The sequence below is a fragment of the Pleurodeles waltl genome, chromosome 8 (genome assembly GCF_031143425.1).
Source record: "Pleurodeles waltl isolate 20211129_DDA chromosome 8, aPleWal1.hap1.20221129, whole genome shotgun sequence".
Taxonomy (NCBI): domain Eukaryota; kingdom Metazoa; phylum Chordata; class Amphibia; order Caudata; family Salamandridae; genus Pleurodeles; species Pleurodeles waltl.
The window spans coordinates 259,621,948-259,648,220 of record NC_090447.1 but is presented as its reverse complement, the minus strand read 5'-3'; the positions used below and the strand labels follow the sequence as shown (position 1 = coordinate 259,648,220).

The following is a 26,273-nucleotide window of genomic DNA, read 5'->3' as shown; positions in this document are numbered from 1 at the left end:
CACAATGTCCCAACAGGGGATGTTTAAGAGATTTTCCTGCAATGATCCAAACAGAGCGTATGCAGTGCTTAATTTGCGCTTGTTGTTTCCGGTGCTGTGCACCGGCCCTTATTTTTAAGGGCCGGTGCTTAGTCTTCTGCCTCAAGCATTTGCAGCGAACAAAAGACACGTTTGGGATAGAGGGAGGAAGGGAAAATCGAAAGAGTCACAATGGGAGAAAGCAGAAAGCTGAAAGTGTAAGATGAAGGGGCAGAAAGTGGTTTTAAATGGATTAAAGAGGCCCGAGATGGCTTCGGGATTAAGCTGCCTCAGTATTACCTGTTCGCACATTTCATTGCAGCAACCGAGTGTTTAAGAGAAGGGGTTTGAGCACCGGCACCTTTTTATTTACAAATTAAGCACTGAGCGCATGCATTGTACAGGCCAATATTTTGAGCTTTTTAAATTTAATTGATTGCCAGTGCAGAATTATGCTCCATAAAGGCTGTTTGGATTGTGCGTCCACATAATGACTTCCAAATATTTTTACAAAACATTGTACCATTCAGAATGCTTCAGTCAGTAAATGGAGTAATTTTCCCAGGGAGTAATGGTCCCTCCTTCACATTTTAAATGCAAGGGAAAGAGGAGATTCTGTACTGGTGGTTCAAAAGTCTGGAATAGTCTGCCTACTCATATAATAAAAGCAAACTAGCTTATTCCCTTTAGAAGAGTGCTAAAACCACGTTTTAAAATTTGCCATTATCATTCATGTGAGTGAATCATATAACTGTATATTATTTTAGTGTTTTCCTGATTGATATTATATTTGCCTGTTAGTTGCATTTTATCAAACATCTTAACTACCTGAAACTTCTGATGAAATCTACTGAACTATTTTTAATCTCTTTGCTTTATTGTTAGTTACCTGTTTTCCTGTGGCCCGGCACTTATGAGTATTTAGGTTTAATATGTGCAAAACACATGAACTGTAAAGACCTCACATTTAGCATCCTATAAAATTTTACCAGGTGTAACCGTCTGACCCTGTTTACTGGAAGAACTTTAAATTAAGATTTTATATTACTTGAAACAAATATGCTTTGTTTAATTTCTACATACATTTATTTTGAAAGCATCTACTTAATTAGTGGCTTTCTTCCTCTCACTATCTATCTCCGCCACAAGTAATTAATCCTGCAAATAGACTGTATTAAATAAATAGATAGGTATTTAAAGGCTTGTATGGTGTATATTTTAATATTACATAGAACTGGTGTGCTATAACTCTCCGTTTAGGAATTTGTTTCTTCTTCTCACATAGTACAGTTTCAATAAACAAATGGATCAACTTTTTTATTTAGATTCTGAAACTTTATGCCTGGGAACCTTCATACCAGAAGCGGGTTACGCAAATCAGAGAGAGTGAAATGGATGTGTTAAAACTTTCTGGTTACCTCACAACGTTCTCTATGCTGACATTGACCTGTATACCTTTCATGGTAAGCACCATTCTTCACTATTCTTCAGCAAATCAAAACCTTTTTCAAATTTGGTATTATGGTGGCCAATATTATAACTGTTCTAAAACAAATAGCCCTTTTTAATTCTCTGTGAAACTAAGTGTGACATGTAACCTTGGAAAACATAATCTAAACTATTTAGGATTAATAAAATAGCAAAAAAATCTGAAACCACTTCTTTCTAATTTTACTTCACATGCTATACTGAATTCTATCTACGGATTTCTGTTGACAGTTGGAGGGCCGTAGAATCAAAACATAGATCACTGTTTGTTCTTTATCTGAGATAATGTAAAATGTCTGCAGTAGAAAGCATGTGTTTTTGTAGACCATAAAATTTGCAGATGTTGCACTGCCACTCTGTAACTCATTGGAACAGCTTCAACTAGAGTAACAGGTCATTTTGCAAATTATCTAAAAGGATAAAAGCTAGAGACAGTCTTTGGAAGACATATGGAGACAGTGCTAATTCTGTTTTACAAGATCTCATCATTTTTAGTAAGAAAATGCATAAATAAAGTGAACATTGCAATCCTATTCCAGAGGAGGTATGGATTTAGAACAGAGGAACTGTAGATACACATGCTTTAGTTTTGGGCTCGGAGTGTTAAAAGTTGCTTTTTGTTCAGAGGAGGTTTTCGAGTCACAAGATCAAGTGACTCCTCCTCTCAGTGATAGTGCACATGGACACTGAGTCCTTTGTTAGATTGTTTTCTTTCCGCCATCGGGTTCAGACGTGTATCCTCTCGCTCCGGTGGATCTTCGGTTTGGCATTTCTGAACTTTTTTCTAACTTTCTATAATATTGTTAGTATTGTTTGGATCGTGTTTTCCATCTATACTCGATCCGATTTACACAGTCGGGGTCGAATTCTCGCCATTAAAAGGGCCTCGCCCTTTTAGGGCCTACTTCAATGTCGGGCTGATAGAACGAACTCCATTTCGATTCTGTCCTCGGTGTCACGCTAAATTCCCATACATCAATCAAAATTCCATGTGCAAGCTCTGTTTATCATCGAGAAGAAACTTGTGACGCTTGCAGATCATTTAGATCTAAAAAGACTCTCTGGGACCATAGAGCTCACCGTCTCAAAATGGCGTCCAAATCTACAGAAGACACACCTGATATCTTCACTGAAGAAAACTCACAGGAAGAAGTTTGACAAGGGGCAACATTTTCCATCCAAGACTCTGACTCCGATCAGCTCTTGGATGGTGATAGCCACTACATACCTCCAGCACAGTACGTGAGTACAACTGCCCCATCGTACCACACAAAAATATTTAAAAAGACTCCAGCACTAGTCATCGGTCCTCACTGCTTTCGGGCTATGGCAGGACCCGAAAAGTGAGTCCGAGTGACTAACCTTCGGGTTTGGCACCGAGATTAAAGACTAAAGTGCATTCGGCATCGACCAAACAGACTCCGACAAGAGTCTTGGAATCAAGCCAAAAATCAGAAGGGACAGCTTCGGAGCCAAAAAAAGTATACCACCTTCGAAGCCGATGTCTTCCGTTTGAGTAAAGCACTCTACACATAAACCTTCAGAGTCGAAAAACACAGGTAGCAAGCAAACTACTTCTACTCATGAATCCTTGTACATACAACTTATGTTAGAGGTGATGGACGCTGAACAGCGAAAACTACACATTCTGAAGGGCACAGGAAGAATAATTGCTTCCCCTCCAAAGACCATTAAGAGGAAATTGACTTTTAAAGACACTTTAAAGGATGCACCTCCATCATTAAAGGTCTCCAAGGATAAAGAGCAGGAAGAGGCTACAAAACACAAGCATCCTTTACCACCACATTCTCCTGCCCTTCCTTTCACACCACCAACACCATCACCACAACCCACATTTCAAGCACAGTTGTCACCACACGCATCCTCACTTTCACCACACAGGGATTACTTTAGTGATGACCAGCAGGACAAAGATCCATGGGATACATATGATCCTGATCCCATTCTGCCAAATGATCCAGACTTATATCCTGCTAGACCTTCACCACCAGAAGACACTACTGCATACATTCAAATAGTAGCCAGAGCTGCCACCTGTCATAATGTGCAGATGCATACAGATCAGATAGAACAAGATTTTTCTTTTCGACACACTAGCGTCTACACATTAACAATATCAATGTCTTCCAATGCTTCCAGGAATCCTCAGACATACTTCTGATATTTTCCAGGAACCCGAAAAGCTAGAATTATCACTCCGAGACTAGATAAAAAAAAATAAACCTGCACCCTCAGACCCAGTGTTTATAAAAACTCAATTATCACCTGACTCAATGGTAGTTAGCGCAGCAAGAAAAAGGGCCAACAGTCAGTCCACAGGAGATGCTCCTCCTCCAGACAAGGAAAGTAAGAAAATAGATGCAGCAGGTAAAAGAGTAGCTTCACAAGCTGCAAATCATTGGGGGATAGCAAATTCACAGGCTAGGTATGATAGTGCCCACTGAGATGAGATGGAAGAACTCTTGCAGTACCGTCCTCCAGAACACCAGAAGAGGGGCCAACAGATAGTAACTGAAGGGCAAGAAATATCTAATGCTATTAGATCCACTATGGATGCAGCTGATACAGCAGCCAGATCAATTAACACAAGTGTGCTTATTAGAAGACATGCCTGGTTAAGATGTTCAGGGTTCAAACCTGAAATACAACAGGCTATGTTAAATATGCTCTTCAACAAACAACAGTTATTTGGCACAGAAGTCGACTCAACCATAGACAAACTTAAAAAAGATTCTGAAACAGCCAAAGCAATGGGTGCATTATTTACCACACCCAGAAGAGGTACTTTTCGTAGAACGCAGTTTAGAGGGGGTTTCAAACCATCAGCCTCAGAAACAGCAACTTCCCAACAAAAACATTCCTCACAATTCTACACAAAAGGATCGTTTAGAGGCTCCTATAGAGGAATGGAGGAAGAGGTAAAACATCCACCTCCAGAGGTTCCTCTCAATCAAATAAACAGTGACTTTCTCACCATCGCCACAGAGCACACATCTCCTGTGGGAGGAAGACTGGTAAAATTCTATCTACAGTGGTACATCATTGAACTCATTTCCATGCCACCAAACATTCCTCCTCGTTCACAGAGGCTTACTCAGGAGCATCTCACTCTCTTAAAACAAGAGGTACAATCACTACTGCTCAAAGGAGCCATAGATACAGTATCTATATCCCAACAAGGATCCAGAGTATACTCACTGTATTTCCTCATACCCAAGAAAAATTGTACACTCAGACCAATCTTATATCTCAGGTCCCTAAATCTATACATACTGTCAGAACACTTCCTTATGGTCACTCTACAGGACGTCATTCCCCTATTACAAAAACAGGATTACATGACAACATTAGACCTCAAGGATGCTTATTTCCACATTCCCATACATCCAGCACATCGAAAGTATCTAGCAGGAAAGCACTACCGGTTCAAAGTGCTAACATTCAGGGTAACAACAGCACCAAGGGTGTTCACCAAATGCATAGCGGTGTTGCAGCATTCCTCAGGAAACAACACATACATGTCTTCCCATATCTCGACGACTGGCTTATAAAAGCCAGTACACTTCAAATTTGTCAACAACATACTCAATACACCATAAACATCCTACACAATCTAGGATTCACCATCAATTACCAAAAATCTCACCTGCAACCATCACAGATACAGTACAAACGTATTTAGGAGCAATTCTAAACACTCAATCAGCATTGGCATACCCAAACCCAGTCAGGATTCAAGCATTTCACAATCTCATATTGCAACTATAATACAACCACACTGGTGATGAAACTATTAGGGATGATGGCTTCATGCATGGCAATAGCACCGAATGCCAGACTCCACATGAGACCATTACAGCAATGAATCTCTCAACAATGGTCACAGGCACACGGTCAAATGTAGGATCTAGTGTTGTTGGACGGCCAGGCTTGCCACTCTGTGAAATGGTGGATTTCCACCAACCTATCAAAAGGGTGGCTCGTTCAGAACCCTCTGCCTCAGACCATAATCACAACAGATGCATCAATGGTAGGTTGGGGGGCTCATCTCAACAACCTCACTATACAGGGAGAATGGGACTCAATCCAACAAATTTATCACATAAACCACTTGGAATTACTAGCAGACACAAATCACACACAAGATAGTATTAATGAGGACAGACAATATGACCACACTGTATTATCCGCAAAAACAGGGGGGACACATTCATCACAATTGTCTCTTCTAGCACAGACAATTTGGAAATGGGAAATTCACAACTGCATTCAATTAGTGGCAGAGTATATCCCAGGGATACACAATCAACTAGCCGACCTCTTAAGCAGGACACAACAACAAGTACACAAATGGGAGATTCACCCACAGGTGATTCAACAATACTTCCAAATGTGGGAAATGCCAGAAATAGACCTTTTCACCACAAAAGAAAACACAAAATGCCAGAGCTTCGCATCAAGGTACCCACACCCTCAAGCCAATGGCAATGCTCTATGGATGAATTGGTCAGGGATATTTGCTTACATTTTTCCACCTCTCCCACTAATTCCATTTCTGATCAAAAAGATGAAACATACCTCACTAACCATGATACTCATAGCTATCACGTGGGTACGTCAATATTGGTACACAACACTATTGGACCTGTCTGTAGTACCACATCGCAAACTACCAAACAGACCAGATTTGTTGACTCAAAGGAGAGGTCAAATCAGACATCCTAATCCCAGCATACTCAACCTGGCAATTTGGCTCCTGAACTCATAGAGTTTGGCTACTTACAACTTCCACCAGAATGTATGGATATTGTAAAGAAAGCACGCAAACCCACAACTAGACAATGTTATGCAGCTAAATGGAAGCGGTTTGTCTACTATTGTCAGCCTAAAAACATTGACCCTCTTAAATAATCAGTACAGGATACTGTTTGCTATTTGCTACACTTACAAAAAGCAAACCTCACATATTCCTCTATTAGAGTCCATTTATAAGCAATAGCTGCTTAACTTCAAAACAGACAACATACTTCCCTGTTTAGGATTACTGTAATAAAGGTTTTTATGGAGGGTCTTAAAAGGGTTATTCCACCTAGAGCTCCACCAGCCCCTGTGTGGAATCTTAATATTGTACTCACCAGACCAGGCTCATGGGTCCACCTTTTGAACCCATGCATTCTTGCCCTCTTCAGGTTTTATCATGGAAAGTTGCTTTTGTAGTAGCAATCACTTTAAGGAGAGTTAGTGAAATTCAAGTGTTCACTTTAGAGAAAACTTTCTTTCAAATTTACAAAAACAAAATAGTTCTTAGGACAAACCCAAAATTCCTACCAAAGTTGGTTTCACCTTTTCATATCAATCAGTCATTGGAATTGCCAGTCTTCTTTCCACAGCCAGATTCAGTTGCTGGAAGAGCTCTTCACACCCTTGATGTTAAAATAGCTCTCATGTACTATATACACAGAACAAAAGATTTCAGAAAATCCAAGCAACTCTTTGTGGCATTTCAACAACCTCACAAAAGTAATCCCATTTCCAAAAAAAGGTTTGGCACGATGGATTGTCAAATGTATACAAACTTGCTATCTTACAGCTAAAAGAGAGTTTACCAGTAACTCCTAAAGCTCATTCCACTAGGAAAAAAGGGGCTTCAATGGCATTCTTAGGAAATATACCAATGGCAGACATATGTAAAGCAGCCACATGGTCTACACCACACACATTTACTAAACACTACTGTGTGGATGTGTTATCTTGCCAACAAGCAAATGTTAGACAGGCAGTGCTTAGAACACTATTTCAATCTACTCCAACTCCTACAGGCTAGCCACCGCTTATTTTTGGGAAGGGACTGCTTTACAGTCTATGCAAAGCATGTGTATCTACAACTAAACATGCCATTGAACAAAATTATTTACTTATCCAGTAGACATTTGTTTGTGGAATGTAGTGCTGTAGATTCAAATGCGCCCTCCCTACCCCCGGAAGCCTGTGGCCGTTGTAGTATTATATATTGTAAATATGTATATACATTGCATGGACATCTCATTTCTTTACTATATGTACATATACACTTGTACACTCTTTACGTCACTCTCCTGCGGCAAAACAATCTAACAGAGGACTCAATGCCCATGCGCATTATTACCGAGAGGAGGAGTCACTCGATCTCGTGACTCGAAAACCTTCTCCGAACAACTTGTAACACTCCGAGCCCAATACTAGATGGCAGACTTATGCAAAGCATGTGAATCTACAGCACTACATCCCACGAACAGATGGCCACTGGGTAAGTAACATTTTCCATATCAATCAGACACCAAAGTTCGCCAATGCTCCTGACCTCAGTATGGCAGCCCAGGCATGGGTCCGCAGCCCATATAATATCAATGCACAGTGTCCGATGTTTACAGATTCGCTGGACCCAGCAACAGAAGGAGACCTATCCCTTACAGAGGGCACCCTAACAGCTTGGCTAACAGAAACATCATTTCTACTGTGATGAGAATGAATGCTCTTGCTATGATGTGAGACAACACTATCTGTATGGTGTGACTCAACATCAGTACCAACTATGCTAGACTGTCTAGTAATGGGCAGGCTTGGAAGTTTCTTTCCTGAATCTTTTCCTGGGGGAGTCCCTGGATCAGATTGGGAACCATTAGCTACTTTTTCAACAGATGGGGCACTTTTAGCCTTATCTTGTTCTCTAAGCATGTTAAGTAACAATTCCAAGGACGGATTCTTCCCTACACTCAAACCTCTCTCTATGCAGAGACTCCTTGCTCCTTTCCAGCTAAGGTGATCATATGCAAGTTTGGACAGATCAACATTTTGGCCTGTGCCAGACATTTTTAGAGAGAGTTAAAGTGATAGAAAAAGAGAAAAACGTTTGTCAGAGCTTTTAGAAAGACAGGGAAAAAAACTTTTAAAACTTTTTAGAACTTTTTAGAAAGTTAGAAGTACTTTTCAGCACTTAGAAAAGAGTGAAAAGAGGAAATGCAAAACTTTTTGGTTATGTGTATATACACTGAACTTGTTTTGTATATTTTTCTCTTATGAAAAGTACAATGACAAGAGTGGTAAGTAGTCTCAAAGCACTTATCCCACCGCTGCACAACCAATGTAGGAGGCTGGACTGGCTTGTAGTGAGTACCTAGGGGTACTTGCACCTTGCACCAGGCCCAGTTATCCCTTATTAGTGTATAGGGTGTCTAGCAGCATAGGCTGATAGATAATGGTAGCTTAGCAGAGCAGCTTAGGCTGAACTAGGAGACGAGTGAAGCTCCTACAGTACCACTTAGTGTCATATGCACAATATCATAAGAAAACACAATACACAGTTATACTCAAAATAAAGGTACTTTATTTTTATGACAATATGCCAAAGTATCTCAGAGTGTACCCTCAGTATGAGGATAGCAAATATACACAAGATATATATACACAATACCAAAATATGCAGTAATAGTCTTAGAAAACAGTGCAAACAATGTATAGTTACAATAGGATGCAATGGAGACACATAGGGAAAGGGGCAACACAAACCATATACTACAAAAGTGGAATGCGAACCACGAATGGACCCCAAACCTATGTGACCTTGTAGAGGGTCGCTGGGACTATTAGAAAATAGTAAGGGTTAGAAAAATAGCCCACCCCAAGACCCTGAAAAGTGAGTGCAAAGTGCACTAAAGTTCCCCAAAGGACATAGAAGTCGTGATAGGGGAATTCTGCAGGAAAGACACAAACCAGCAATGCAACAACGATGGATTTCCAGTCGAGGGTACCTGTGGAACAAGGGGACCAAGTCCAAAAGTCACAAGCAAGTCGGAGATGGGCAGATGCCCAGGAAATGCCAGCTGCGGGTGCAAAGAAGCTGCTACTGGACTGTAGAACCTTAGGTTTCTGCAGGAACGACAAGGGCTAGAGACTTCCCCTTTGGAGGACGGATCCCTCACGCCGTGGAGAGTCGCGCAGAAGTGTTTTCCCGCCGAAAGACCGCCAACAAGCCTTGCTAGCTGCAAATCGTGCGGTAAGGGTTTTTGGACACTGCTGTGGCCCAGGAGGGACCAGGATGTCGCAAATTGCGTCAGGAGACAGAGGGGACGTCGAGCAAGACAAGGAGCCCTGTCAGCAGCAGGTAGCACCCGGAGAAGTGCCAGAAACAGGCACTACGAGGATGCGTGAAACGGTGCTCACCCGAAGTCACACAAAGGAGTCCCACGTCGCCGGAGAACAACTTAGGAGGTCGTGCAATGCAGGTTAGAGTGCCGTGGACCCAGGCTGGACTGTGCACAAAGGATTTCCGCCGGAAGTGCACGGAGGCCGGAGTAGCTGCAAAAGTCGCGGTTGCCAGCAATGCAGTCTGGCGTGGGGAGGCAAGGACTTACCTCCACCAAACTTGGACTGAAGAGTCACTGGACTGTGGGAATCTCTTGGACAGAGTTGCTGGATTCAAGGGACCTCCTCACCGGTGATGTAGTTCTTTGGTGCCTGTGGTTGCAGGGGGACGATTCCGTCGACCCACAGGAGATTTCTTCGGAGCTTCTAGTGCAGAGAGGAGGCAGACTACCCCCACAGCATGCACCACCAGGAAAACAGTCGAGAAGGCGGCAGGATCAGCGTTACAGAGTTGCAGTAGTCGTCTTTGGTACTATGTTGCAGTTTTGCAGGCTTCCAGTGCGGTCAGCAGTCGATTCCTTGGCAGAAGGTGAAGAGAGAGATGCAGAGGAACTCGGATGAGCTCTTGCATTCGTTATCTAAAGTTTCCCCAGAGACAGAGACCCTAAATAGCCAGAAAAGAGGGTTTGGCTACCTAGGAGAGAGGATAGGCTAGCAACACCTGAAGGAGCCTATCAGAAGGAGTATCTGACGTCACCTGGTGGCACTGGCCACTCAGAGCAGTCCAGTGTGCCAGCAGCACCTCTGTTTCCAAGATGGCAGAGGTCTGGAGCACACTGGAGTAGCTCTGGACACCTCCCAGGGGAGGTGCAGGGGAGTGGTCACTCCCCTTTCCTTTGTCCAGTTTCGCGCCAGAGCAGGGCTAAGGGGTCCCTGAACCGGTGTAGACTGGCTTATGCAGAAATGGGCACCAAATGTGCCCATGAAAGCATTTCCAGAGGCTGGGGGAGGCTACTCCTCCCCTGCCTTCACACCATTTTCCAAAGGGAGAGGGTATAACACCCTCTCTCAGAGGAAGTCCTTTGTTCTGCCATCCTGGGCCAGGCCTGGCTGGACCCCAGGAGGGCAGAAGCCTGTCTGAGGGGTTGGCAGCAGCAGCAGCTGCAGTGAAACCCCAGGAAAGGCAGTTTGGCAGTACCAGGGTCTGTGCTACAGACCACGGGGATCATGGGATTGTGCCAACTATGCCAGGATGGTATAGAGGGGGCAATTCCATGATCATAGACATGTTACATGGCCATATTCGGAGTTACCATTGTGAAGCTACATATAGGTAGTGACCTATATGTAGTGCACGCGTGTAATGGTGTCCCCGCACTCACAAAGTCTGGGGAATTGGCCCTGAACAATGTGGGGGCACCTTGGCTAGTGCCAGGGTGTCCACACACTAAGTAACTTAGCACCCAACCTTTACCAGGTAAAGGTTAGACATATAGGTGACTTATAAGTTACTTAAGTGCAGTGTAAAATGGCTGTGAAATAACGTGGACGTTATTTCACTCAGGCTGCAGTGGCAGGCCTGTGTAAGAATTGTCGGAGCTCCCTATGGGTGGCAAAAGAAATGCTGCAGCCCATAGGGATCTCCTGGAACCCCAATACCCTGGTACCTCAGTACCATATACTAGGGAATTATAAGGGTGTTCCAGTAAGCCAATATAAATTGGTAAAATTGGTCACTAGCCTGTTAGTGACAATTTGAAAGAAATGAGAGAGCATAACCACTGAGGTTCTGGTTAGCAGAGCCTCAGTGAGACAGTTAGGCACTACACAGGGAACACATACATATAGGCCACAAACTTTTGAGCACTGGGGTCCTGACTAGCAGGGTCCCAGTGACACATAACAAACATACTGAAAACATAGGGTTTTCACTATGAGCACTGGGCCCTGGCTAGCAGGATCCCAGTGAGACAGTGAAAACACCCTGACATACACTCACAAACAGGCCAAAAGTGGGGGTAACAAGGCTAGAAAGAGGCTACTTTCTCACAGTTGCTCACAAGGGCTTTAATGGAGGCTTCTCCCCAATGCGTTTCGGCCTAGCTGGACCTTGATCACGGGTAAAATGGCGATTCGCCTGCCTCAACATACATACGTGAATAACATAGTTGAGGGACAAACAGAAAAAGTGCTCATGAACATCGAAGATGGACAAGATAAATTCATCACTTGAAAAAAATACAAAGACGGTGCCATCTTAACGTGTCTGTGCACAGTAAAATACTGTTATTGAATGTTTAAAACGTGTCATCTCCAACACCTAATGCATATCAAAATAAATCATAGCATTGTAAAACAATATATCAAACCTAAATAATGAACGGGTAGCACAAACAAGGCAACAGCCTGCGTGAACAGTAATAAACTTGTCAAGTTGGCAAATTATTTACAACTCATATGTGGTTATTCATCAATACAGTATTCACAGATGACATAAACAAAATACAGGATGTATAATCAAGCCCAACAGGGTAGCAGAAGATGCATAGAATAACATGATTAAAGTCATGCCTATAATAAAAGGAAAATGTAAACTAACATACTTCTTAAATGACAAGCATGTGGCCCCAGCCTCATATAGCTCCATTCATAAATTGCATTAAGTGAAGTATTTCCGATATGGCTAATTTGCAAGACCATAGACACTTAAGTGAACACGCCGACCTAATCTATAAAAATCAAGCAATATGCATCACACTAAGACAATTACCATACCACACTGTGCATCCCTATTGGATTAGCATGCATGCCCCATCACCTCGTGGAGACCTGTAAAACAAGGTGAACAAAAAACAAAATGAACATATATGTCATCTAAAACACTGCTAAAAACCATTCAAAACATTCATCTTCAGCAAAACGGAAAATGTTATTGTGGTAGACTACTTCAAATGGAGGCCAATTCTTCATCATAGCTCAGCCCCCGTTGGGATACAGTATCGAAGTCCAGGATATACTGGGGCTCCAATTTCCTTAGGGATTTCTTTCTGTTACCACCCTGTGCTTTGGGAAAGATGGCTTCAATTACAAAGAATCTCATGCACCCAATGTTATGTAGTGTATGTTGAGCTATTAAGATCTAAGAAGAATTGCAGTACAGCAGGGGCCTTCATCCTTGAAAAGGAAATTATGGTTTAGAGATTTGAGGACAGAGGCTACCCCAAAGAGATTATAAAAAGAGCAATTGACAGGGTTGACTTAGGCTCCAGACGGAGCCTGTTATATGGGCAGAGACCTGAACAGGAAGATAGTGATGAAGGAGTTCGATTTTTTAACCACATACACTGCACAAGCAAGGAGGGTCAAAACCATTCTCAAGAAGTCTATAGCAAACCTCCATCTTTTTAAGCCTTGCCCTCTGTGCCAGAAGGTATTTCTTTTTTGTTGTGTCTCATTTGGGAAGTCATGGGAGACATATATGTTGAGATCTAAAAGCACAAATGCCCCTTTATGTTTTGCTTCTTGGAGCAGCTGCCGTCCCTTTGGGTGCTGAAGGAACCATATTATTATTTTTCTCAAGGTATTCAATTTACCACCATTCGATGCTCAGACTCCTCTGTACATACTTTGGAATTCTAGCGGTCGGTCAAACAATAGCCACGTAGCTTCTGGAGGAAAGCTCTTCAGAAAGGCCATCATGTCATCCTTTCCCATCATTTCTCATATTCCCAAGAAGCAAACATTGTTTCTCCAATTTCTGTCTTCTAGTTCTGTTAACTTTACTTTCATTTGCTAGTGGTACTGTTCCCAGTCTACACCCACAGAAATCGTGTGTTTGACTTTCACTTGCCTCTCCTACATCATATGGGTGTTAAATGTGGCTATATCATTTCTTAGAGACGACAGCTCAGAAGAGGTCTCCATTGTGCTTTCTTCAGTAGTCAATAAAGATACTTTGAGCACAGTGAGCACCTTCAGGAGCATGTCTAGATCTGACTCGTTCGACATGGCATCCACTAGTGTTGTATGTTTTGTGCTTCTACCTGTGATTGCTTACATAAAGAGTGATTGTCGGGCAGGTTTTGACATTGGGGGTGTTTGTTGTTGGTAAGGCCTCTGATGTTAGTCCTCTGAGGGTGCATAAAATGTTCTTTGTGGCAGCTGGACATTTTGTCTCAGTGTGTTTTTAGGGGAAAGGGACTGTGCTGTGGTGTTAGTCTGTGGGAGTAAAGTTGGAACTGGCATGCCCGATCATGCCAAGAGGATATTGCCGAAGTTTGAAGGGGCTCTGTCTTTATCTCTCGAAGCATCTGAGGCATCTAGAGGAGTATGGACTTGCGACTCCACATACCACCTTTCTGCATTTATCACAATCCCGATATAATTGTTCATGACAATTCTATGCCATTACATAAATGATGTCCCCTCTAGAGGAAAAATATGAGTTTGCTTTCTTCTCTCTGATGCTTAATGTGGTGTGATTTGTCTGATGTAAATGGATAGAGGAAAACTGGCTGATGAAATTTTAAACTTCATGAGTGGCTTAATTAGAACTTGTCGCACAATTCATCACAGAATTCGTGAGCAGTTTAATTTGGACCTGCCACTTCATTCGTTAAAGACCTCCTCCCTACTTGGGAAAGACTTCCTGAGAGATTAGCCAGAGCCAGAGTGCGGCGCACACCTGCCCTGTTCATTCCCCTTTGCTAGGGGTGGACCCTTCTTACTGCGAGGATCCTCCTGGGAGCACCACGCATCACCACCCGACTAGGTTGGCCTGGCCTCGAGAACCACATCGACCTGCTGAGTGTGTCTTTTCTGTCAGAGGTGCCCCGCCCGATTACCAAGGCAACAGGTACGAGCTGTATGCGCCTGCACCTCTCTGGAGTTACGAGCTGCGCTCTAGCCCGACTCTGCTTTCCAGTGCGGCACTATCACTAACCAGATATTTCCTTTTGTCTCGGCCCACGGCCGCAGCTGTGCAATGTCTGGCTCAGCTTGGAACCGAACAGTCTTGAGGATTTCACTGCGCTCCTCACAGACGGGGACAAGTTCCCTTTTTATTTGGTCTGACTACCCCACCCGGACCCAAACGGTTCTGACATTTCTTCACTGCGCTCCTCGCAGTGGGATAAACCAGTTCTTCCAAATACCGGAAAGGCTTTAAAACTAGCCCCACATAAAGCAGTACTTTGATGTACTCTGAAGTGAATGCCTCTTGATATTTTTGATTTTTGTCTGTTTTGTACTGTTTTAATGAGATAAACCTCATCTATTTTCCTAAACCTGTATGGAGTCTTTTTATGGTGTGTCGATTGTGTTAGTGGGGGAAGGGGTTGCACAAATACTTTACACATTGCTTCTTAAGTTAAGCCTGCCTGCTTTGTGCAAACTTCCAGAGGGTGAGCACAGGTTACTTTAATTTGTGAATCCAGCGTACCCTAGCATTGTGGTCCCTACTGGGACAGGGTGCAAATCTCTGCCAACTAGAGACCCAATTTCTAACATTCATGAAATCAAAGACACTACACTGTGGAGTACCAGGACCTTGATTATCCACCAGCTGTTTCTGCCTCACTCTCCCCCCTTACCACTAGCAGTCAGCTGCAAGTGAGTCCAGTTAGAAATTATTAGGAGATAGTCTCTGCTTTACTCTGTGTGTGATAGTTTCAGAGCTATGCCTGCTTAGCCTTCAGATTGGTGATGTTGAAGGTGGTGCATTGATATGGAGCCAGTTGGAGCAATGAGGTGGAAGTTTCTGCATACACTACTTTTGCCACCTTGCATTGCAGTGTTGTTGCCTGCTGAGTTACTCCGTTACACAGAACTGGGCCACACGTAGGCTGGGGTGATGAGGAGCTCTGGAAGACTGTGCCATATTTCCTCAGTATCCATAGCCTTGTTACATTTATAAAATTAGGTCCAATTGACATGAGTCAGTGTTAAATTGCATTGTCGAATGATGAGCCAAGATTAATGCCAGAGATATTTGTACAGATTTCCATAATTTTAGTTTGAATAAATTCCTACTGGTCCAGGTCGGTGATTTTGCATATTACCTTGTTTATTCTGTTTGTGAATGTTTTTAAATCAGTTTATCATTAACGAGATGGGGAGCTATAAAGCACAATACAGCATTACTTCTTCTTTAGGAAGGCTGAAGCTATTGTTATGTCCCATGATCAGTGCAGTCAAATTATGCAGGATCTGCCTTAGTTTAGGTATACAGTTCTTTCCAATTGAATGTGTAGAGCACTGTAAGAAAAATTGCTCCAACGTTGGCTATTCCTGTTAAGAGACCCCCGGGACAAGCAATATGCAGGTGTTTGTGGCAGGCCCGAGTCTCCCACAAACCAGCCTGCTAGTTTTGATTAGGCTGAAATGAAGTTACACATTTTGTAAGCTCAAAGTTTTGTTTTATATTACAGTGTGTGCTGAGACAAAGGACTGTATCTTCTCTAACTGTGTCATATTTAGTTTCAAATGCCAACAAAACAGTATAACAGAGCAAGATTATGGAATGAATGGGAATACCGCGAACAATCATTGTGTATAAATGCATGTAGGATAATTAGTGTGGCAGGTGAAACAGTACGAGCTCAAATAGAATCTGTGGACACTTGTACATTTGAGTATATAACATTATATGCTGATAGTAATCAGGTATCCTATGGTAAGAAAAAAAGAGCTTTAACTGCTTCTGTTCTAGAAGCAGAGGAGGCATCGAAGCAAATAATAAAGTTATTAAGTCAAAGTGAACTTACAATTACAGTTTTAAGTGGAACTGTATGCTGAAAAGACTAAAGGAGCAGTTCACAGTAAGTAGTACGAAAATTAATATTACCGGTAAACAGTTCTTCCACAAACTTTAAGGCAGATGAAACGTATATTGGTTTCAAATAACTGTATAACTATGTTGGACAGCTATTGCCTGATAGTTTTTATTAACATTCATAACAATATAGCTTCAAACCAGTTACCAAAGATAATTGAGGATGTAAACCCATATTTGGTTCAAGATTATTTATTATTCATTTATAATGAGTTGTGATATAAAATCTAATATCTGACGAAGATTGCAGATTATGTATAACTGCAGTCAAATGGATATTGGAAGAGGGGGGGCTTAGGGGCTCATCCCATTACAGGGTTCAGTCTGGCTGATGGTAACCTGTGCAAGCAGCCCTGCATCTCCCAACCAGGTGACGGCATATCTGTCCCCTGGTTTTTCCACTATAGTGAAGGCAAATCAGTTTCTCTACTGCCTGACTATCTGTTAAAACCTGGTAGCCAATCGGTGACTTCACTACTCTCTCCCTCCCTTTAAGTCACAAAAAGGTAGAGTACAAGGGAGGAGCAGGCATGGCCATAAGAAACCACAAATGGAAAGAAACACAAAATACTGGACGTTAAATGGACCAGGGCTGTCAGAATGACATGCAGGAACAATTATCAGCTCTTGTGCGGGTACTTCAAACGGAGCAGGGCACTACATTCCAATCGCAGATTATATCTGGACTGCCGAATGGAGTGCCTTGAGACAGGGTATTCAGTCCACCTACGCCAATCTAAGTATTACAGTCACTCAGGACATTCAGCCTAAGATGTAATTTGTGAGGCGTTTATCTCCCACTCAATACATCCCACCTTTGAGCAGTGTTAGGAGAATATCTAAAGGGGGCAGGTTTACCAAGATAGTGAGCATCTACCAGCCACATTCTTAGTAGGTAGTCTAGGAAGAAGGTTTGATTTGTTTTCCGCAGCCACCTAAAAATAAACCCCCAGGGCAGAGGGAGGGTGTCATTCATACAATCAGGACACTGAAAGGGGCTGGTTGAGAGTGGAGCAAACAGCGTCCGTGATGGTTACCGCTGGTGTGATAATATGATCCATTCTCTCTGTGCAGCTGATGGCTGTGGGCTGGGGGGGGGGGGCTCTTTTTACTGCATGACCTGACCTGAGAAAGGGATATTGGATGGGTGGATAAATCATCCAGTGCAAAGTAGGCCTGACTGGAGGGCAAGAGGGAGAGGGTCATGGCAGCAGAAACTGTGTCCGTGACATTAGACTTGAAGGTCCAAGTGGAGGAAGGATGGCTGTTCCAAATGGACGTGGTGGCAAGCATTCAAGAAGACTTTCATGGTAAGTGCCCCGCGGCATTGCTGGGCCTTGAGGTTAGGGTGGAAGAGTTGTAAAAAAAAGCCCAAATGGTGGCTAACAGTAGAGGGCTGGGGCTCCCAACTGCACCCTCTGGTAGCACAGATAGAAGCAGTGATATCATTTTTGCAGAACGGGCTAGTGCTGGAAGGTGTAGGTCGGCAGACTTAATAAGACGTGCCGCAGGACTGCTGTTGAAAGCCACCAGGGCCTAGGTTATGACTGGTTGAGTTAGCATTATTATGACCTTCTCTAATCCCGCACTGTGCAAAACAATAGTCAAGAAGGATTTGAAATAATCAGGATTTGGGGAGAGGCAGCAAGAAGATGGTTTTGCATGAACTGTGCCGGCCAGGTGGGAGATCTAAAAGAGGTCAGGAAGGGCCTAAAACATCATCAGACATAAAATGTATCTCCATGTTCCTCCTGTCAATTATACTTCCAATCTATATTTCAATGAGCAATCACAACCTGAACTGTCATGTTCAATATTCCTTCTAGTCCATTTGTGAATTGTTCAAGTACCAAATGACCTTGGTCATACTGATACCATGGAAGAAAACATTATTCAAAGTACAATTTTAGAGGCAACGCATTCCTATTGTGTTGCCTAAATAGGAATAATAAATAGCTTGTAACAATTACTAGATGCAATTTCTTCTCCTGTTATATAGAGAAGATGTATGTCACAATATCTTGTTTGAAACATCTACCTCCAAAATCAGTTTTGACTACCAACTTATCACTGGGGTAGGTATATATTAAGAAGTACAGATGGTCTCTTTTTAAGTACAAATCTACTTACCTTGATGAAATGTTGGTGGTCCATATCGTTGATGCAATATTTTTGCAGGTCGATATTTCTACCATGATATATAGTGGTATAAAACTACAACATGGGGAACCACAGTTCACCGCCTTTACACGTTATTTACAACAAATCACTTACCTGTTTCTAATCAGGCATTCATGTGCATTACATCAGCAAGACTACACGTACCACAATGCCCTTCATCACTAGACAAACAATGCATTTTGAGACATGGAGCCAATCCTGGATACAAACACAAACTCATGTTAAAGTGCTACTTGAAAGTTTCGAATTTTAGAATCAACCAATCGTGTACAACTCAAGCTAGACTACATGTGCCAGACGGACGAGAATGTCCTTCTGCACCAAACAATGCAGCTTGAAATATGGAGCCAAAACTGAATACACTGACCACAGTGCTTATTTAAAAAAAATCCCAGTTTTGCCTTCTGCCTCCCCGCCTAACAGTCAACATTTCTCAGATGCCCTTTTCTCTCATGAAGAGGAGCAATTTCCATCAATTTCTGGAATCTTGATGTAGATCGTAAAGAAGGACTTTATCACAACAAGAGACACTAGCCATGTTGAGACTACATCACAACAAACGAAATGTTCCAGATGACCTCACCCTCATTTAAAATCATCCGCTATTTCCAGCATTTTCCAGAACCTCGCTGTAAAAATAAAGGAAGGACTGCAACGTCCTGCACTTTAAAGAGCAGCAGGAAAGCTTATTCTCAGCACCACTCATTCTCTGCGGCTCCTGTAAGGAGATACCTGTTAAATTCTTAGATGTGGGCAGGCAGCGAACCATACAGGAATCATCCCTAAAAGCACTCCCCATTCAACCCCTCCTCCCCAAAGCAAGTGCAATTTCTAAGAGTCACATCGCATGAAAGTGAACTAATTAACAGCTCTTGATTGTTTTTTTGGCTCCACGCAATTTAATCAAAGCAATTGGATGAGCATTCATGTTTGATTACATGTAGGATTTGGGTTGAGGAGCATGCATGCATCGCACCAACTAGTTTTACTGCTTTTACTCACAGCACACATGTTCTCGACTCATGCCGAGTATGCACGTAATCCTCCAAATGAAACCAGACAATGGCAACAGTAAACCCATGTACACTATTGATTATTGTATTTGTGTGGTATACAGTATCTGCATTTACAAAGGGTAACACCTGGCGACGACTTCTATAAAATGATTATGTCTATGTGAAGGGGGTCAAAATGCATCAGCAGCAGATACAAAGATTCAAGGAGTGTGTTCGATACAGGACATTTATCCAATATTTATAGTGAAGACGCATTACTTATATGAACTCTCTTAGGGACCATTAGAGCGCAACCCCCCTCCATGGGAGTTATTTGTTGAAAATAAGAACTGAAAAACTCTGTGTGCTAGCTAATGGGACACCATGATCTCATGTTGGCACTTACTTAAATCTTTCTGATTCATTTTGTGTCTCATTTTTGCATGTCATACATTTATTCATATTAATGTTTACATTTCGTGGAGTGCTTAGTAATTAATTCATTTATGAAATAACAAAGTAATTTTGAAAAAACATTGTTTTGCTATCTTATATATTAATCAAAACTTGATTTGTGTCAATTAGGGTGCTTTCTTTTCTGTGTTTGGTCTTTTTTTGTCATCGTCAGCCATGTGACCTGGAGACATATTTAAATCTTATTTATGAGCCAGGATGCTTCTTTCTGGTTCAGGGAGGACTTTGGCAGTTCAGACTGGACTGTTCCCATGAGGAACAGGGTCAAGACTGATTTGCATACGGCTGAGTACAAACTTGGGTGGCGTGTTGGGCAATATAACGATAGAATAAACACAGATCTTTGTGATCAAGGTTAATGTTTGCATTGTTCAGCATTCCATCCATCATCTGTTCTCCTTGGTTTTGTTGCCCTATGTGGGAAGGGTATGCCCAGACGTGGGTCCGGTGCTCATTGCGACAGTGGATTCTAGTTAGCCTGACTAATGAAGGGTGCAGCTCTGAAACTGGACCCAGGATACTTGTTTCCAGTCCTGGGAGGACCTGGCTTGGCAGTTGGGCCTGGAATCTTTCCATGGGGAACTGGGTTAAGACTGATTTGCATACAGCCGGATCCAAACTAAGATGTCATGGTGGGCAAAAAAACAATGGCTTAAATGCAGATCTTTGTGACTGGGGTGAATGTTTTGCATTGATCAGGATTCCATCCATTATCTGTTCTTTATGCTTTTGATTCCCTCCACATTGCTATACTCACTTTCTCTAAAGATTTTCAACCTCCCTCCACCGTCACCCTTTGAAAATCGATCCCTCCTCATTCTGTTTATTTGTATTATTTTGTTTGTTAAACATAATTGCTTTCGTTAGAGCCAACAGATGCATAGTTACCCGCCTGTCCCACCCCCCCCCCCACACAACATCTTGGCTCTCCCCAAAAAGGCTTCCTACCTCCTTCTCAACCATACCTCCTCCCTATACCACCTTCTACACCTTTTGAATTATTTATTTTAATGCCAATGTTTATTTTTCCTTCAACCATCTATGGGAGTGCATGTCTCCTCTCCTCGCTCTCTTTCTGTCTGCTTTTTCTCCCTATGAACCCCACCCTGCCCTTCCTGTTCTCATCGCCAACTCATCCTTTGCTCCCCTGCAAGCTCCGTGTTTTTTTTAATTTATTACAATTTTTCCAGAAGGATTTCACCCATTCCTTATCTGCTGTATTCTACCTACACCGTATTATCTGTTGCTCCCTGTCTTCTCACTTACTGTTATTTTATTATTTGTACTTCTTTTCCAAATTCATGGCAATTGGAAAATGCTTCAGTGCTGCTGAAAATGCCTGTGCATAATCATGCATGTGCACTCTTTGTCAATCTTGGAACTATTTTACTAAAAAATCCTGCTCGATGGCAAAGACATTCTATTTACTTTGTTCACTGGGGGTCTGTGCCACCTGTGTTCCACGGGCCTCTAAACAATATACCAAAATACCCCAGAGCACTCTTGCAAATACATCATCCTCCTCTCGCTGAAGCCCAGCACATGCATGTAAAGCCCACCCTCTTCCACAGACTGCTTAAGCTTTGCTTGCTTGCTTCAATGCTTCTCACTCATTGGCGTCCTCTTCCATGTACTTGATGGGATGGCCCAAGCTTTCCCAGCAAAATAAGTGCTTAATGCAGGTATAGCCCTGCACCATTCCTCTCTAACAGGCCTAAATCTATCACGTAAATTTGGGGAGAAGCCACTCACAGCTGAAAAACAACCCATTACAAAAAATCTGTGGGAGCCAGAAGTAGGTTTGCGACTATTTGCACCCATTCACGCTTAGCGACCCCATCCAGTTTCCTTTCACTTGCATTTAATCCCCACACAGTTGTTTGATTAGGGATTCCTAATCCGAAGGTATATCTCAACAGGGTTGCACAGAATGATTCTCAAAACTTCCCCTTAAAAGTCTGCCTCCCCAACACCCTACACATCACTCATTGCTTTTCTCTTCTGTGCCCTTAAAGCAGCTGCGGATGGGCATAGCATCCGAATTCTACTTAAAACCATGACAGTGGAAGGCTGCTGTTGGAGGTGACTGAACCAGATCAAAAATAGCACGGATGATGGAATAAGCACGGTACAGTTACATTGACAGAAAGTTCTAACATAGTGGTGTGCATCACATCTCTCAGCACAGACATCCTCCCCCTAAATTGGACGTCAGTAGGCAGAAAATCTGCTTTACAGATTTACCTACTCTAGTGAGCAGGCTGTCCTTATTGATACCTGCGTGAATTTAAATGTGACTCGGGGAAGAACCTGAATTTATGGTCGCTATTGCAACAGCTATTTTATATTTTATGTGAAAAATTGTGCTGTACTTCACTGTATTTCTGTCACCCTGAATTGTGATGAATTACACATGCACACATAATAAACAGTGCGTCTTTTGCTTCAAGAATTGATGATATCCTGCTTTCAAGTAAGAGAGGCTAAGTTGGATTTACAGTTCTTTTCTCATAACTCTTTTTGCTTTTTAGGTGTCCTTGGCAACTTTTGGAGTCTATTTTTTTCTCGATAATGGCAATATTTTAACTGCATCAAAGGTCTTTACGACTATTTCTTTATTCAACATTTTGCGGCTTCCTCTGTTTGACTTACCAACAGTGATTTCTGCTGTGGTCCAGGTAACGATGTACTTATCTTTCATCGAGATAACATGCCAAAGCATTAATATTTTTGAAACACTGTAAACCAAATGTGAAAATCCATATGAATTTTAATCACTTGTCCTGGATTAATGTTTTCCAGTAAATAAGCAGTTTACAAACATTAGCGCCCAGGTCCTTTCTTAAATCGATATCTCGCAATAAGAAAATGAGGTTTCGAAAGTAAAACTCAATTAGTATTAAAGATAAGAGTCTACCAAGTGTGAGCCTGTTGTGGAAACTCGACCATTGGTGTTCAATGGGCTTCATTAGCATGATTTGTTTATTAGCAGCCTGTTAACCTCCAGAACGTTGTAAAAGTGCAACAGTTATATTATTAACTAATAGAGCTGAAATAATACAAGGTACGTAAAGAAAAGCTTTAATCTTGAACGAATAAATGAATGAATAAAATGTATAGAGTGCACAGCTGCTTCATTGGAAGCGTCCCCGTGCTGCAGTAAGTGATTATTCACAAGCCAGTGTCTACCAAGAAAGGAAGATGTTTTTTAAGTAATTTCCTTCCCGTCTGGCTCGGCGAATTTTGAGTATAGTCAGTAAACCCTGGTCAGCTGAGTGAGGTGATCTGGAGGGTACATACCCCAGATATCTACCTCTTATGTAAACCTGGCCCTTATTATAAACTGCGCTTTTAGTGATCCTTAAGGCTTTAAATGTAATGAATCCTTTTGTCCACTGGAAGCCAGGGAAGTTGCTTCAGGTATACATTTCCATCTAGGCAGGTTAAGGATCAGCCTTGTAGGTGCATTCTGAACTCTGCAGCGTGCGGGTGAGAGCCACTGGAACAACCACCACGCCGCCGATGGGGCAAAGTCACCGAACTTCAACTAATCAACGCCCTAGCCCATAAACCGCCCATCAACCCCACCGACCCTGACATCGCGGCACACAACCTCAAGCTATGGAACACCGAGTGCGCTTACCGCCTTGCCCCACTCAGAAATTCCTCCAACAACCACATCAACAAAAAAGCCACCTGGTTCACCGACGACCTCCAAGCCTCCAAACGCCACTGCCGAAAACTCAAGCAAATATGGCTACTCGAACGCACTCCAGACAACCACACGGCCCTCAAGGATGCCACACGCAAATACCACCAACTCATCAGGCTAGCAAAAAGATCCTCCTTCAAAACCCGCCTAGAAAACAACGCCCACGACTGCAAAGAACTTTTCAGCATCGTAAAAGAACTCTCCAACCCAAACGCCACCGTTAACGACATCACCCCCTCCCAAGAACTTTGCGACGCCCTAGCAACCTCCTTCCACTGAAAAATCACGGACATCCATGGCAGCTTCGACTCCCCTCACACTCCAGATGCTCCTTCCCCACCCACCACGAACTCCACCCGCTCCAACCGACTGACCTCCTGGACCAACATCAGCGACGACGAAACCCGCAAGACCATGAACTCCATCCACTCTGGATCACCATCAGATCCCTGCCCACACCACATCTTCAACAAAGCAGACACGGCCACTGCACCACACCTATGGAAAACCATCAACATCTCCTTCGAAACTGCAAGATTCCCAGACAGCTGGAAACACGCTGAAATCAACGCCCTTCTCAAGAAGCTAAAGGCGGACCCCAAGGACCTGAAAAACCTCCGGCCCATCTCTCTGCTCCCGTTCCCAGCAAAGGTCATCGAGAAAATCGTCAACACTCAGCTCACTCGGTACCTCGAAGACAACAACATCCTCGACCCCTCCCAGTCCGGCTTCAGACGCAACCACAGCACCGAAACCGCCCTCCTTGCCGCCACAGACGACATCAGAAGCCACCTCGACAATGGAGAAACATCAGCCCTCATCCTCCTAGACCTATCAGCCGCCTTTGACACCGTATGTCACCACACCCTAAGATCCCGCCTCCACGCAGCAGGAATCCAGGACCAGGCCCTCGAATGGACCGCATCCTTCCTCACCGGCAGAACCCAAAGAGTCCGCCTCCCCCGTACCAATCTGAAGCCTTCAACATCATCTGCACTGTACCCCAGGGCTCATCCCTCAGCCTGACGCTGTTCAACATCTACATGGCCCCCCTCGCACAAGTGGCCCGTCAGCACAACCTCAACATCATCTCCTACGCCGACGACACCCAACTCATTCTGTCCCTCACCAAGGACCCACACACCGCCGAAACTAACCTCCATGAGGGACTAAAAGCCATCGCCGACTGGATGAGAGACAGCCGGCTAAAACTGAACTCGGACAAAACAGAAGTCCTCATCCTTGGGCACACCCCCTCCGCCTGGGACAACTCATGGTGGCCGTCCACACTGGGTCCCCCACCGACGCCCACCGACAGCGCACTAAACTTCGGCTTCACCATCGACTCCTCACTCTCCATGTCAAAGCAGGTCAGCGCCATCTCCTCCTCCTGCTACAACACCCTCCGCATGCTTCGCAGAATTTACAAATGGATCCCAACAGAAACAAGAAAAACAGTAACCCAGGCCCTCGTCAGCAACAGACTCGACTACGGCAACGCCCTCTACACCGGTATCTCATCCAAACTCCTCCAACGCCTCCAACGCATCCAAAACGCCTCCTCCCGACTCATCCTCAACATCCCTCGCCACTGCCACATCACCCGCCACCTAAGAGACCTTCACCTGCTCCCAGTCAACAAGAGGATCACCTTCAAGCTCCTCACCCACGCACACATGGCACTCCACAACACCGGACCATCATACCTGAACAACAGACTCAGCTTCTACCCCCCACCCGGCATCTCTGCTCCGCTAACCTCGCCCTCGCCTCCGTCCCCCGCATCCGACGCAAATCTTCCGGCGGCAGATCATTCTCGTACCTCGCCGCCAAGACCTGGAACACCCTCCCACCGGATCTACGACAGACCCAGGACCTTCTTTCCTTCAGAAAACTACTGAAGACTTGGCTCTTTTAGCAGTAGCAGCACCCCCCCACCCAGCGCCTTGAAACCCTCACGGGTATGTAGCGCGCTTTACAAATTAACTGATTGATTGATTGATAGGTAAAGGGTATTCGCTTTGTCCAACCTTGAAGTGACAAAAGAGTGTACTATCATTTTGCAATTAGAAGCTAGGAGCACTTTGGGTATCTTTCTTAAAGATCTTAATAGTGCAAAGCAGGAGGCAATAGTAACTTGAATGTAAGGTTTGAAAGAGAGCCCTCGATCAAATTTGACCCTCAAATTTCTGATATAGTGGGCGGGGAAGGGTGTTCCCAAATCAATCGAAGGTTTAAATTGAAGAAATGCAAAATGCTGCAGGGAAAATTAATATTTACTTGGAAGATGTTTCTTTTCACTCTGGATAATGGGAATTCAGAGGGGATGATGCGATGCAAAAACACATAGAGTGAGGAAAATGTGAAAGCGAAAAAAGGATTCTGCTACAGTTAAAATAGATATAACAAAACTGTGTAAATGCTCACAATA

General features: G+C 43.3%; 1 protein-coding gene across 2 annotated transcripts in view; it reads left to right on the top strand.

The window, feature by feature from the left end:
• LOC138249903 (ATP-binding cassette sub-family C member 2-like) overlaps positions 1-26,273 on the top strand; it is a 546,861-nt gene that overhangs the window by 256,389 nt on the left and 264,199 nt on the right. For both annotated transcript variants that reach the window (XM_069204120.1, XM_069204121.1), the window contains 2 exons: positions 1,344-1,481; positions 22,662-22,808. In XM_069204120.1, the coding sequence (XP_069060221.1) occupies positions 1,344-1,481; positions 22,662-22,808 (285 nt within the window). The remainder of the gene's footprint in view (positions 1-1,343; positions 1,482-22,661; positions 22,809-26,273) is intronic.